Source organism: Leuciscus leuciscus, assembly GCF_965113295.1.
Source record: "Leuciscus leuciscus genome assembly, chromosome: 22".
Taxonomy (NCBI): Eukaryota; Metazoa; Chordata; class Actinopteri; order Cypriniformes; family Leuciscidae; genus Leuciscus; species Leuciscus leuciscus.
Genome location: NC_138746.1, coordinates 34,275,464 through 34,290,297, shown reverse-complemented (window position 1 = coordinate 34,290,297; position 14,834 = coordinate 34,275,464). Strand labels below are relative to the sequence as shown.

Genomic DNA, 14,834 nt, shown 5'->3' with positions numbered 1-14,834 from the left:
TTAATGATCAATATAGAAAACCAAGACTTACGGTTTCAATTCCAAGACCATGTAGCATATATAACACATCCTCTGTAGAAACATTGCCAGACGCTCCCTTGGCATACGGGCATCCTCCGAGGCCGGCAACCGAGGAGTCGACCACAGAAACCCCCATCTGCCAAACGCAAATGAAGAAGGCCAGTTAAAACCAACCTCCGAGACCCAGGGGTGTAAGACCTGAGAACAATAGTCTCCATTATCTCAAGGTATTTGCGTGTTACTCAGTTTCCTGCAGATTGGCATATATAGAACATCTGGTACATTATAGAGCACCTGTACCTTCTACTGGACTGCATTTTTCTTGGAAGTCCCATTTAACCAGGCATTACTTGAACCAGGATATGATGCTATGGTAATTCTACCCTGGGTATTAATCACATATTAAAGAAAACATGAGAGTGAATGAGGAGATTTATTTTAATGTAATAAATGTGCTCTTTCAGGGTCGAATGTGAGCACAAAATGGGAAATAACAATCGTAAATGACCTCTGTTGGGACAGCACTCCCTTTTCCAAAACCAGATTTTGCTAATGTGAAAGATACTTGGTTTTGGCAAACGGGGAGATCCGTTTGAACCCAAGGCGAAATAATAATTCAATGTTAATCACGCAGAGGCACTATGGTTTAACCTCGAGTACAATGCCTCAGTCTTCAGTGGTCCTGAATAAATACAGCTCATACATATGAAAAAATAATCACCTGTAAATGTGTCTACTGTCTCCGTGAACTTGCACAGCGGCAGGTTGGATTGCACAATGTTCATAATCAGAGTAATTGTGGATTTTCAACGGGGTGTGGAAAAAAGGCATTTTTTACAGTGGACCACAAGTGTCTGGCCTCCATATGAGAATTAATGATGCGTTTTGGGCCAGTTTTGCACGTCTGCGCTTTTGTTGGAGCGCTTAACCAAACACCCAGAAGATGTTGCTAAGCAAAGGATTAGACTTAGGCCTACTACTAAACTCCAGTGAACTTCAATGAACTCTTTCAAGCTGCTGATACGACTCCCTCACTTTAGGAAACATGAGTTGAAGTCCTCCTTAAAAGAACCAAACTGGGCTCAGATCACATTTGGGTTCGCTTGAGTTGTGACCGTGTCTCAGTCCATTGTCTTTTACACTTTCACTGATGTAGCTTGTAGTAGTATTAGTTTTGTGTTGAGATATTTCAACACTCTGAATTCAGCGATATTTGCCAGATGTTTTCTGAGTGCTATATGTTTGAGTGATCCTGAAGTCATTGATTATCTCTTCAGGTGTTTGTTTAGGATTGGAGATAAACTTGCAGGATAGCGGCCCTCCATAACCGATGTTGCCCATTCCTGAGGCATATTTAGTTATGTCATTAACTATTAATGTCTTAATTTCATTCACACAACATTGAAAAGGTGGTCAAAGCTGTTATTAGTGCTGAATGTATTTCTGTGTGTTTTCGACAATAATGAATATCTTCATAGAAATAAAATAAGCGAGTGATCTCTTTCTCTGTATGCCATCATTGCCTAACCTTTGACAGCCACCTTTCCCTACATTTTTGTAAATATTAAATTTATAGCAGATTCCACCTGAAATAAACAGGCAGTAAAACTTTTATTTATTTTTTTACGATTTGTATTGCATTGTGAAAAAAACCTGCAAAAATTATTTTTGGTAACACTTTATTTGACTGTTACATGTACATACTAGTAATGACAGTAAATGATGCATAATTACATGCAACTGACCCAAACCCTAACCCTATAGTGAGTATGTGTTGCTAATTGCTATTACCAAATAATTAAAATGATTATTACACTCTAACATAGACACCTTAAAAAAGACACCTTTTTACACAATTTATGATTGCAAGGTCAGATTAACGATTAAAAAAAGATTTATTTTCGCACAGTTTGTTGCACAATACTGTGTTACACTTTTGCCATAGTGCATGAGTTGTAAACTAATCCATTTTATGGATCTCATGACCAGCTCCATTTGTATGGCTTTTCTAACATGGTAAACTTGCTCTCTAGCTCACCTGGTACAGCACTGAAACACAAGTTACAATAAAAGAGCTCAAAGACTTGTAGACTCAAACTAAAATGGCATGGTTGCTTCAGCATATGTGTTTTATCTCACATTTAACACTATTGGTTAGATTTAGGGTAGAGTTTAGTGTAGGCAAAACCCCAGCTAACCAACAAAAATATTCTAAGAAGTTATGAAAACGTTTTATTTTTTATTTTTATGTTATCATTTTGCAAACATTATCGGAACTTTACTTTTGAATGTTCTCTGAACGCTCTGAAACAAGTAGCAACATTATATAGAAATTATCACTTTATTTTACAGTCCTGTTCCCCATGTGCATACTATGTACTTATTAAAGTATTAGCAATAACTACTAATCCTGAATCTATCCCTAAACCTAACCTTAACCCATGTATTACCCAGTACTTTCTTAGTTAAGTACACTGTAAGTATACATAAATGCATGTACTGTAAAATAAAGTGCAACCAGATAATGTTTTTGTGCTTATGTTTTGAGAACATTATTAAAGACCAGAATTTTTTTTTTAAAGAACATTCGGTTAATGTTAATGTGAGAACGCATAACTTTGAGAGAAACTTGCCAGAACGTTAGGGAAGTTCTGAGAACGTTCCCTGTGAGCTTGGACATTATTTTTAAGCGTGACAGAGAATTAACCTTTTAGTGTCACTCACCGCTTCTGACCTGTCCCTGTGACATACAGCAACCAGCAGAGTAAAAAGTTGCACGTTTATATGTCCTGAATAAAACTGAAGAAGCTTTTAGCACCACTGACTGGACATCTCACTTTGAAAATGTTGTAAAACATGCAATAAGCAGCATAATATCATCATCGCATACACGTTTTCCCAATGAGCCTGGGTTGGGAGATGGAGTTAACTTAGATCACTTTGTGTTTACAATGCATGTTTTAAAATGAAATGAAGCAAAACATTGCGCTGCCGTACAGTAAACAGCACGCCCAGGACAACAAAACAAGCTCTTCGTTAGACGCTAAATGACTGTGCTGTCGAGCAGCAAATGACAAAAAAACAATAACAGCCCCAAATAATGAAGTTACCACATGGCTTCAGAAGATTTAGAATATAGAGCACAAGTCGTATGGATATTTCAGGACATGGCAAGGACATTCTTCCAAAATTCACCTTTTGTGTTCCAAGAAAAAAAAAGAAAAAAAAGTTTGGAACAACATGAAGGTGTGTTAATGACAGAATTTAGATTATGGTCTGATCTACCACTTTAAATCAGCAGACATGCAGCGTATTCCCTGCAGGAGCTCCGACTGGATATTGGCAGGTGTGTAAAATGAGTGTGTGCTGTATGTCGAAGAGCCTCGCAGGCCGTCTGGGTACCCAGAAGAACTTCTGAAAACTACACATTAGAAAGCCAAGCATCTATCTGCCAGCCCCTCTCTTTCTTTTTAGAAGCATTGCAGATTAAGGTATTACAATGTTTTCCATATGTCGTCCTGACTGTCATGAGAATATTAAAGACGTTTTCCAGCTTCCCAGCCAAAGCCAGATGTCGGGAGGAGGGTGGGGGGAGGGGGGTATGGGGGTGGAATCCAACAGAGCGGTGAAATTAACGCTCCTATCCTGCTTTTGACCTCGATATAGCATCAGTGGATATCAATAAGAAGTTGTATTCAGGTCCATTCAGACCTTTGGGGCATGGCGAGCTGACCAAGAAAATAATAATATCTGCTTTCCTTTGCTGAACAATGCTCCCTAATTGCTAGCTTTTCTCAGCAACAAGGCCCTATTTCATAGCTGGGCCGTCTGAGTCGCTTGTAATTGTTGTTTTTGTTGGCGAGAGGAAAGGGACTCATGCCGCTTTGCACCGTACTTCAGATTTCCAGACATGGGCTTTTGACTTTTTGCGTCAGGGCAAGATATTCTGCAGGGCAGACGCTTTGTTGCGTAAACACGGAGTGGTAATTTGCTACGTCGCCAGTCCTTTCTGCATCCACCCGCTGTGTGATGGCAGACCAAAACGTACAGGGACTCGCTCCAGACTTGCTGACTGAATACTGTGCAAGGACATGATGTTCAGCAAACAGTGGTCAAACTGCAAATTGAAGCCGTTCAAATAGTTTAGCTTGGCTTAAAAACCAGATGTGGCGCTAAAATCACAGCTCACGTTGTCGGCCCGAGAGCCTTGGTGTCGGAGCTCTCGCAAAGACCTGCGTACGGTTGTGGCGGAGTTGCAGGCGTAGGAGGAAAGCTCGTGAGCTAAAGAAGACGAGGAGCTTTGGAGGAAGCCAGACACGAACAATGACCACCTCAGTTGACGCGTTCCTGCGAGTATGAATGGGAAGTCTGAAAGGCACAATGCAGAACGGTCTGTTTTCTGTGAAACGGAGTTAACTCTGACATTTCCACAAGAGATTACGTTTTTGGGAAACCCAGAGTGCCGACAGCTTTCCGATTTGGGACAGAGCTTTCCACGCAGTAAATAAATAAAGCTGTCTCTCTATGAAACCAAGACACAGCTTTTCCCTGGTCACATATTTCTGAGCGATCTGTATAGCAAGACAAAATAGAAAATAAATGACTTATTTTAAAGTAAAGATGGAAATTATATTTCATAGGGCCCTACGGCATGAATGCCCTCTATGGTTTGGGATCACGGTCTCAATGCCAAGGTAAAGAACTTGCCACCTGAATATATGTGACTCATGTAAACACCTCTATATCGAGTGGATATGCCGGATGACAATAGTTTCTTTGTACGACATGCTTATGCATGAGCTTGCATGTATCCACATACAGGCCAAAAGTGATGTCCAGGGTATTCGATTTTAATGAGCTTACAAGTTCAATTAAACCAGCAAAATAGGAGAAAAAAAATATGTTAAATAGGAGGGAAGAACAAAACTCTAAACTTGGTTGAGGTATTGATCTGACAGAATTACAGCTACAGGTTTTATTTTACTATGCAAAAGAGAAAATGCATAGAAAAGCAAAAAGCTCACAGGAAAAAGTATACATTGACTGCAACATAATCAGTTATTAATATTTCGTTGGTTCTCTCTTGTTTTTGCACGTGTTCATAATTTCTTTGTGTGACAATCTAGCCAAAAATTAACTTTGCATGTTTCATTGCCTTATTATCACACATAAAACCAATGGACTCCAAGCACAACTGCAATATGCCAACAAAATCTTGAATACTTTTTTTAATAATATTTGAATAATGGATGAAAATGTCGACATCACTTTTGGCCATATTGTTGGTGAGTCCAATTCAATCCATTGGTATTGAATAAAATGCATAAAAGAAGAACTCAAATAAATTTAAGTCTGAAAGCCACTACAAAGTTTATAAAATAAAAAAATTCTTAAAAGTATAGTGTAGTCAAGTACATTTTCCTAATACCTGTAAACTCTAGTGCATTGCTTCAAAGCAGCTTTAGAGAAAACAACAATATTGCTGAATGTATTAAAGGTTTCATAAACTATATTTTTCAGATTTGTTCACTTTGTTTTGAGCTGTCCATATAAACGTGTCCCCTCACTGACCAAGGCATTATTGTCCTGACATGACCTTTCACTAGAGAGAGTTGACCTGCCCTCAGGCCTGTGGGGAACGAACCAACACTTCAAATTCTAGCCAATGACCTCTTCACCGACCTCTTGCTATGGGACACGACCTCCACAAGCTTTAGGACCTTTTTTTTATTTTTTTTATGATAAATAACATTTCCTTCCGAAGTCTCATGTCCAAACTTATGTAAAATGTTATAAAACTACATTTGAATTGTAATTCCACTATAGTCCACTTTAGTCAGTGGAAATTCTCGATGAACTTTCATTGCTGTAATGCATCACGTTAAAGGGGTCATGACATGAAAAAAATCTAATTTGCTTGATCTTTTGACATATAAGAGGTCTTTGTTTGTTCGGAGCATTTTGTTCTGTAATCGAGGCCCAGTGTAATGGAGAGTCACAAAGAAACCTTTATTGAAAGATGAAGCAGCGACTGTATAGGATCACAAACCGTCAGTAAATTATTTCATAATGATTTGTCTGTAAACTACGGTTTTATATGGAAAACGTTTTCAAAACACTTATTTTATTACGTTTTTCCACTTATATATATTTGTATGTTTGTGAAAAAAAAATGAAAAAAAACCTTCATTAACATTTAAAGTGAATCTCAAGGAACATATTAAAATAATTAAAAATCCATGTCATGGCCCCTTTAAGAAAATGACTGTAATACAACTTTTTTCAATTACAAATCAAAACTAATTTTTATTATTTATAATTTTTAAAATGTTATATTTAAACATTATATTAAAAGTTATATTTTTAGTTAGCGTAAATTTAAAGATATAACAAATACAACCATTTTACTTACAATTTAAATAATATATTATTACATCTTTAATTGCTTGAAGAGAGCAGACGTCATAGTATAACCTGGATCCCCAACGCCGTGAGCAGAAACAATTGCATTTAATTAAACAACTTAATAAATACAAAATGTTACACACAATTTTACATAAACGTAGTGTTATTTGTATTTTAAACAGTTTGTCCATAAAAATGCCGGTAATTTGTGTCACTTACAGCATCATATATACTAAATGAGCCAGTCTTTGTAAAAAAAACGCCCACAAAAACATTTCATCTCAAAAGACACATCGTGATTTTTTTCTCATATCTTTTGTTTTGGTGCGAGGAACAGACTACATATTTTGGAAAAATCCCTTTAGGCATCCTAGTTCTGATAGAATTTGCTGAAGGAAAATTGTTCAATGAATATAAAGTTAGAGGACACACAAGTCGCAACAGATGTTTTTTTTATTAAACAGTATGAATCGATTTGCATCGCTCAGTTCACTTACAGCAACAAGGGTCACATTATTGGATTATATGTTGAATTGGTTACATTTTTCAGTTCTCCTTCAACCATTTCTTATGTTGCAGCTGCTACCAGCCAGTTGGCGAGTAACTTTTTTTCACATGCATTTGGCACTCGGCGAGTGTTAATTTTGGACTCTTCTACTAGATGTTGTTCCCGGAATGTCTGTGTGAAAACAGGGTGCGTTTCCCAATCTGTGGTGTTATGCTTCATTTACTCCGGTCTAGATGACAAAAGGCTGGCTTTCACTCTGATGTATGTCTACTGTTCCCTTTTTGAGATATTTCTGGAGGACATCAAATAAATCATTTTAACATGGAAGATGGACGAAGCATCCTCCCGTGATTAAGTGTCATGATCTCCTTCATATTAGGGTAAAGGAGAGGGAAAGTACTTTTGTTTGTTTCCCAGCCACAACCACAGGACCTCTGGGACGGCTCAAAGTCTGTGTGCTGACCTTCCACACTTCAGACCATGGCTGTATAAACACAGGTCAATGCTTCATGCTCAGGTCAGACACTTCCTGAGAGAACAGGCACCCTACCGGTTGAGATGTATGTGCGTCTCCACAGGAGTCAAAGCTGTGACGAGTTTGTCAAAACCTCCCCTGTGTTTTCATGTGTGTTTTCACAGTAATGGGAGCTGTGCTAATCACTCATCAGAGTCTATTACAAAGATCTCCTAGTGACACTGAGCCTCATAAAACCCATGCAAACAGTAAACGGTATTGAATTTCATTATATAACGTGATGACCTTGGGAAATTGTATTTTGAGTTCTCTGTAATTATTCATTATAATAATATCAACTTTGTCTATGATGTTTCTCATGAAATAGACAACGACTGAGACATTTTTTAGACGTCAAAGAAGAATTTGTGTGTGTGTGTGCGTGTGTGCGTGTGTGCGTGTGTGTGTGTGTGTGTGTGTGTGTGTGTGTGTGTGTGTGTGTGTGTGTGTGTGTGTGTGTGTGTGTGTGTGTGTGTGTGTGTGTGTGTGTGTGTGTGTGTGTGTGTGTGCATGTGTATGCGTGTGAAAAAGAAATATCTGTAAATCCAAAATTGATATTGGCAAATATTTTAAAGTAAAAATCTAAATAATCATCTGAAATGTTTGTTTTTTTTTCCTTAAATTTGTTCTTAGAACCTTTTTCTAATATTCCCATTAAAGGGATAGTTCACTCAAAAATGAAAATTGTGTCATCACTTACTCAACCTCGTGTTGTTCTAAGCCTGTATGGGTTTCTCTGTTCTGTTGAACACAAAAGAAGATATTTTGAAGAATGTCGGTAACCAAACAGTTGATGGACCCCATTGACTTCCATAGTGGGGGAAAAAAAATACTATGGAAGTCAGTGGGGTCCATCAACTGTTTGGTTACCGACATTCTTCAAAATATCTTCTTTTGTGTTCAACAGAACAGAGAAACCCATACAGGCTTAGAACAACACGAGGTTGAGTAAGTGATGACACAATTTTCATTTTTGAGTGAACTATCCCTTTAAGTTATGAAAATGTCATTTCTGAATGTTCTCTAAACAATGTTTTAAAACCTTTTTTTCTTGGTTAAACGAACATTCCATTTTATCACTTTGCAAACTTTATGGGAATGATACTTTTAAATGTTCACTTAACATCCCAAAAACAAGTAGTAACATTAAAAAACGTTAGACTAACTAACATCCCAAAAAAAAAAAAAAAAAAAAATATATATATATATATATATATATATATATTAAACAGTATTAAAGACCAGAAAACATTGAACGAACCTATACATATTTATATGTATAACCACATATAAAATGTGGTTATAATGAATAACCACATTATTCCAGTAATGCAATATAAGCATTACTGGAATAATGTTAGTTCATAACTGTGGCAACATCTCAAAGATGCTTGAAACAAATCCAAGACGACTGCCATAGGCTATACAACCAGCGCAACATAAACAAGAGTGCACCATGAACATCACATCTTAGAAAATACGATAATGACTGAACCCTGATCATTTTCACTGATGGTATGTTCCTGTGCCTAATGATTTATTTAGATTTAGGACCACCTCTTCCTCGTAAATTACAGTTTTCCAAAGGTTTCTACTTGATTTATGATAGGAATAGATATATCATGGCATGCTGTGTCAGGAAGGAACACTAGTTCTGGCTTTGACCATCAGTGAAACTGTCAGACTGGTGCAAGTACAGCACAAATCTGTCTATCCGGAGCGGTCTGGGCTCACAGTGTTCTAGCCAGAACAGGAGAACTTCACTGCAGTCCATATCACCATTTTTCTCGAAACCCATTAAATAACCAGACCAAACCTATTTGAGCTACTATTTGAGGGAGTTCGTTTTTTTCACCCTCAATAAGTCCCTGAGAAAAGCCATTCAAAGTGCTATAACGTCTTTATCATGAACAAAAGCTGGGGTGACTCTGAGCTGACAGGGTTAGCGAAATTCATTTCTGGCTCAGCTGGTGGTGGAGACGACTGGCGAGCCCTAATGAAAAACTATGATAAAATCTTTCATTTCCACCAAGTTGTGCTAGGGGGTCAGTGGAGGAGGACAAATGACAGGACGTTATTACTTGCTCTTGGGGTGTCTATGAGATATCGCTTCAATGCTGATTCACCTTCAGGAATTTTAGCCTGTTTCTGTCTCCTCTCATTGTTGTCAAAGTTACTTAACTTGATGTTACAACGGCTGCTGCGGCCTACACAACTGTACCCCTGTTGGAATATTAAACAGGTAGAAATTTCAATTAGCAATTACTGTTAATTGTTTGTGAAAACAAATGCATAAAGGTTTGGCAAATGAGGGCTTAAAGACAGAAAAAGATTATCCTAGTCTCAGACCAAATTAGCCTGTAATCTCTATAATACTGTACAAAAATATTGTATCATTGGTTCTTGCTGAAGCTCAAACATGCTGCGAAACACGAGAATGAACCTCATTGGTTCTTGCGGAAGCTCAAACGTTCTGCATAACACTAGAATGAACTTCATTGGTTCTTGCAGAAGCTCAAACGTGCTGCGTAACATGAAAATAACCTCATTGGTTCTTGCTGAAGCTCAAACGTGCTGCATAACACAAGAATGAACCTCATTGGTTCTTGCTGAAGCTCAAACATGCTGCATAACACGAGAATGAACCTCATTGGTTCTTGCTGAAGCTCAAACGTTCTGCATAACACTAGAATGAACTTCATTGGTTCTTGCAGAAGCTCAAACATGCTGCATAACACGAGAATGAACCTCATTGGTTCTTGCGGAAGCTCAAACATGCTGCATAACACTAGAATGAACTTCATTGGTTCTTGCAGAAGCTCATACGTGCTGCGTAACATGAAATTAACCTCTTTGGTTCTTGCGGAAGCTCAAACGTGCTGCATAACACAAGAATGAACCTCATTGGTTCTTGTGGAAGCTCAAACGTGCTGCATAACACGAGAATGAACCTCATTGGTTCTTGTGGAAGCTCAAACGTGCTGCGTAACACGAGAATGAACCTCATTGGTTCTTGTGGAAGCTCAAACGTGCTGCGTGACATGAGAATGAACCTCATTGGTTCTTGCTGAAGCTCAAACATGCTGCATAAAACGAGAATGAACCTCATTGGTTCTTGCTGAAGCTCAAACGTGCTGCGTAACATGAGAATGAACCTCATTGGTTCTTGCTGAAGCTCAAACGTGCTGCGTAACACGAGAATGAACCTCATTGGTTCTTGCTGAAGCTCAAACGTGCTGCGTAACATGAGAATGAACCTCATTGGTTCTTGCTGAAGCTCAAACGTGCTGCATAACACAAGAATGAACCTCATTGGTTCTTGCTGAAGCTCAAACATGCTGCATAACACGAGAATGAACCTCATTGGTTCTTGCTGAAGCTCAAACGTGCTGCGTAACATGAGAATGAACCTCATTGGTTCTTGCGGAAGCTCAAACGTGCTGCATAACACAAGAATGAACCTCATTGGTTCTTGCTGAAGCTCAAACGTGCTGCGTAACATGAGAATGAACCTCATTGGTTCTTGCTGAAGCTCAAACGTGCTGCATAACACAAGAATGAACCTCATTGGTTCTTGCTGAAGCTCAAACATGCTGCATAACACGAGAATGAACCTCATTGGTTCTTGCTGAAGCTCAAACGTGCTGCGTAACATGAGAATGAACCTCATTGGTTCTTGCGGAAGCTCAAACGTGCTGCATAACACAAGAATGAACCTCATTGGTTCTTGCTGAAGCTCAAACATGCTGCATAACACGAGAATGAACCTCATTGGTTCTTGCTGAAGCTCAAACGTGCTGCGTAACATGAGAATGAACCTCATTGGTTCTTGCTGAAGCACAAACGTTCTGCGTAAAACTAGAATGAATCTCATTGGTTCTTGCAGAAGCTCAAACGTGCTGCATAACACGAGAATGAACCTCTTTGGTTCTTGCGGAATCTCAAACGTGCTGCGTAACACAAGAATGAACCTCATTGGTTCTTGCTGAAGCTCAAACATGCTGCATAACACGAGAATGAACCTCATTGGTTCTTGCTGAAGCTCAAACGTGCTGCGTAACATGAGAATGAACCTCATTAGTTCTTGCTGAAGCTCAAACGTGCTGCGTAACACGAGAATGAACCTCATTGGTTCTTGCTGAAGCTCAAACGTGCTGCGTAACACGGGAATGAACCTCATTGGTTCTCGCAGAAGCTCAAATGTGCTGCGTAACACAAGAATGAACCTCATTGGTTCTTGCGGAAGCTCAAACGTGCTGCGTAACATGAGAATGAACCTCATTGGTTCTCGCAGAAGCTCAAATGTGCTGCGTAACACAAGAATGAACCTCATTGGTTCTTGCGGAAGCTCAAACGTGCTGCGTAACACGGGAATGAACCTCATTGGTTCTTGCGGAAGCTCAAACGTGCTGCGTAACACGAGAATGAACCTCATTGGTTCTTGCTGAAGCTCAAACGTTTTGCGTAACACTAGAATTAACCTCATTGGTTCTTGCTGAAGCTCAAACGTTTTGCGTAACACTAGAATGAACCTCATTGGTTCTTGCGGAAGCTCAAACGTGCTGCGTAACACGAGAATGAACCTCATTGGTTCTTGCGGAAGCTCAAACGTGCTGCGTAACACGAGAATGAACCTCATTGGTTCTTGCTGAAGCTCAAACGTGCTGCGTAACACGAGAATGAACCTCATTGGTTCTTGTGGAAGCTCAAACGTGCTGCGTGACACGAGAATTAACCTCATTGGTTCTTGCGGAAGCTCAAACGTGCTGCGTAACACGAGAATGAACCTCATTGGTTCTCGCAGAAGCTCAAATGTGCTGCGTAACATGAGAATGAACCTCATTGGTTCTTGCGGAAGCTCAAACGTGCTGCGTAACACGGGAATTAACCTCATTGGTTCTTGCTGAAGCTCAAACGTGCTGCGAAACACGAGAATGAACCTCATTGGTTCTTGCTGAAACTCAAATGTACTGCTAAACACAAGAATGAACCTCATTGGTTCTTGCTGAAACTCAAACATGCTGCGTAACACGAGAATTAACCTCATTGGTTCTTGCTGAAACTCAAACGTGCTGCGTAACACTAGAATGAACCTCATTGGTTCTCGCACGCCAAGCAAGCAAGATTGAACTTTCATTTATCATAACTGATGTGTGCGTTGATGAATATGTGAATAAAAGCCTAAATTGAATCTGTTCATCATATAAAGTGACCGTGTCTGTTCAGATTTTTTTTTACTAAACCGCTCAATTCATATGGATTCGTTTTACAATCTCTTTATGAACTTTTTGAAGCATCAAAGTGGTAGTTGCATAGCTGTCAATGGAGGGACAGAAATCGCTCAGATTTCATTAAAATATCTTCATATGTGTTTCAAAGATGAACAAAAGTCTTACGGGTTTGGAACGACATGAGGGTGAGTAAATGATGACAGAAATTTAATTTTTGGGTGAACTTACCCTTTAAGCTCTAAGGGGGCATATCTTTGTGATCTATGCAGTTATACAATATAGAGAACAAAGACAGCATTAAACTAGAACAGAGTGCCTTGCAGTGTAGTTAACTACTTTTTCAAAAAAGAAGTTTGCCTGTTAAACACTTTCAGTTTTGAGTAGAATGCAAACTACGTCCATAACTGCATTTAACATTAAGTAAAAAAAATAAAAAAGTTTATTTATATGATTTTGTTTTTTAAAGAAAATTAGTTTGAATTCCGTTACCAGCCTCCTCTTTTCTACAAAACATTAAAAACAAACAGACAGCCAGAGAGTTAAAGATGAAGTTAATCAAGTGAGGGTTTCAGAGTCCTATGTGAACTTAGTTTTCAGTTGGTGGGGTTTCATCGCTCATTTTCACGTCTTTTGAAAAAGGACCCCTGCCATGCCACACAATTCACAGAAAAAAAAAAGTGAAGGAAATTCATGGCCATTTCTGTGGCGCACCGACCTCAGTTAGGATTACACCGTTACAGCTGGAAAGAGACGGATAAACAGACAGGCTAGGGAAGGGGTGGGAGCCGGGGATGGAATATACTAGAGCATGGGGTTTTCCTTTTCCCCAGTCTCCCTCTGTTTAGTAGCGAGTGATGAAAGGATAATTTTCCCCTTGCCCTTTAAGCGCAGCATTGTCACAGAGTTCAACGGCCCTAGCGACAGATGAGTTTGAGCCCCCGAGGGCCCCGCTCTAGCCTCCATCTCGTGGGCTTTGTCAAGGGCCAAGCCACTGTCATATGAAACAGACATCTAATAGGTAAGCCTTTGTGTCCACCCCTTCACATCTGCTGACCCGCCCAGCCCCCAAAGAGCACTGGCGTTCTGCGAGGGAAGACAAACTCAGAAAGAGTTCACAAAGGGCCCTGGAGAGCTGATAAAGCCATGCCAGTGTTATTTCTGAATTGCGACCGCGCTCTGTGGTTTAAGGTTCATTAAAATTAAACCACAGGACGGCATTGTCTCATAAAAGCGTATAGTCGACACCTTCAAATGCGCCTGGCAGTGTTGTGTAAGCATATTTTGGGTGGTATATGTTGTTGTTGTTCTGTGCTATTTTAGGTGAAAGTACAAAAAAAGTGTTTAATCACTGATGGTTTTGGAGGGTGTTTCAGTAGTTTTTGTTGTTCTCCCTGGAGTGCTGTGTGTGTATGTGAGGTAAGGTGGTGAGAGACTGTGAACTTGTGGTTCAAGTTTCTTTATTACTTCCCAAATAACATGGAACGTTCTCAGAACTTTGGCTAACGTGCTCCAAGGTTCTCTATGAATAATTCTAATAATTAGTCAATTACAGATTTTTTTTCCCCTGAAACATTACAGTTTTATTTGTTTCAGAATGTTCAGAGAACGTTCAAAAGTAATGTTCTCATGATGTTTGCTAAATTATAAAATTGAACGTTCACTTAACGTTCGCAATTTTAAAACATTTAAAAAACAGTACGATTTAAACGTTCAGAGAACATTCAGAAATAACGTTTTAATGGGAACATTAGAACTCATTCCTAGAACATAATTTTGTTAGCTGCATAGATCCAAATGCATGCCTTGAGACCTCTTTAGTATTTAAGCCTGAAATGATATGCTCTGTCATAGTTATTTTAAATAGTAGTGATTACACGAGAACTGCACGAGTACACAAAGGCAGATGTGAATGTGTTACCAATGCATTGCCACATAATTGTGTGATCCTTACATTTTTGTGGCACTAACAAATTCAGTACTCAGAGGGCAACAGTTACCTTCAAATGCCTGTGCTATTAAACTGTATGTTTTATTGGGTAAGTAGTTGTAGCTTCCCTTGCGGCAACATTAATATTGCAATGTGTACTCGGTTTGCGTTATAAAGTGTAGTATTCACCGCTGTCAAACTGACAATAGAAGAAAACAACTTATTCTG

The 14,834-nt window shown here is 39.0% G+C and overlaps 1 protein-coding gene across 1 annotated transcript in view; it reads right to left on the bottom strand.

The window, feature by feature from the left end:
• hmgcll1 (3-hydroxymethyl-3-methylglutaryl-CoA lyase like 1) overlaps positions 1-14,834 on the bottom strand; it is a 36,227-nt gene that overhangs the window by 4,341 nt on the left and 17,052 nt on the right. The window contains exon 8 of the mRNA XM_082153908.1: positions 32-157. Coding sequence (XP_082010034.1) covers positions 32-157 — 126 coding nt within the window. The remainder of the gene's footprint in view (positions 1-31; positions 158-14,834) is intronic.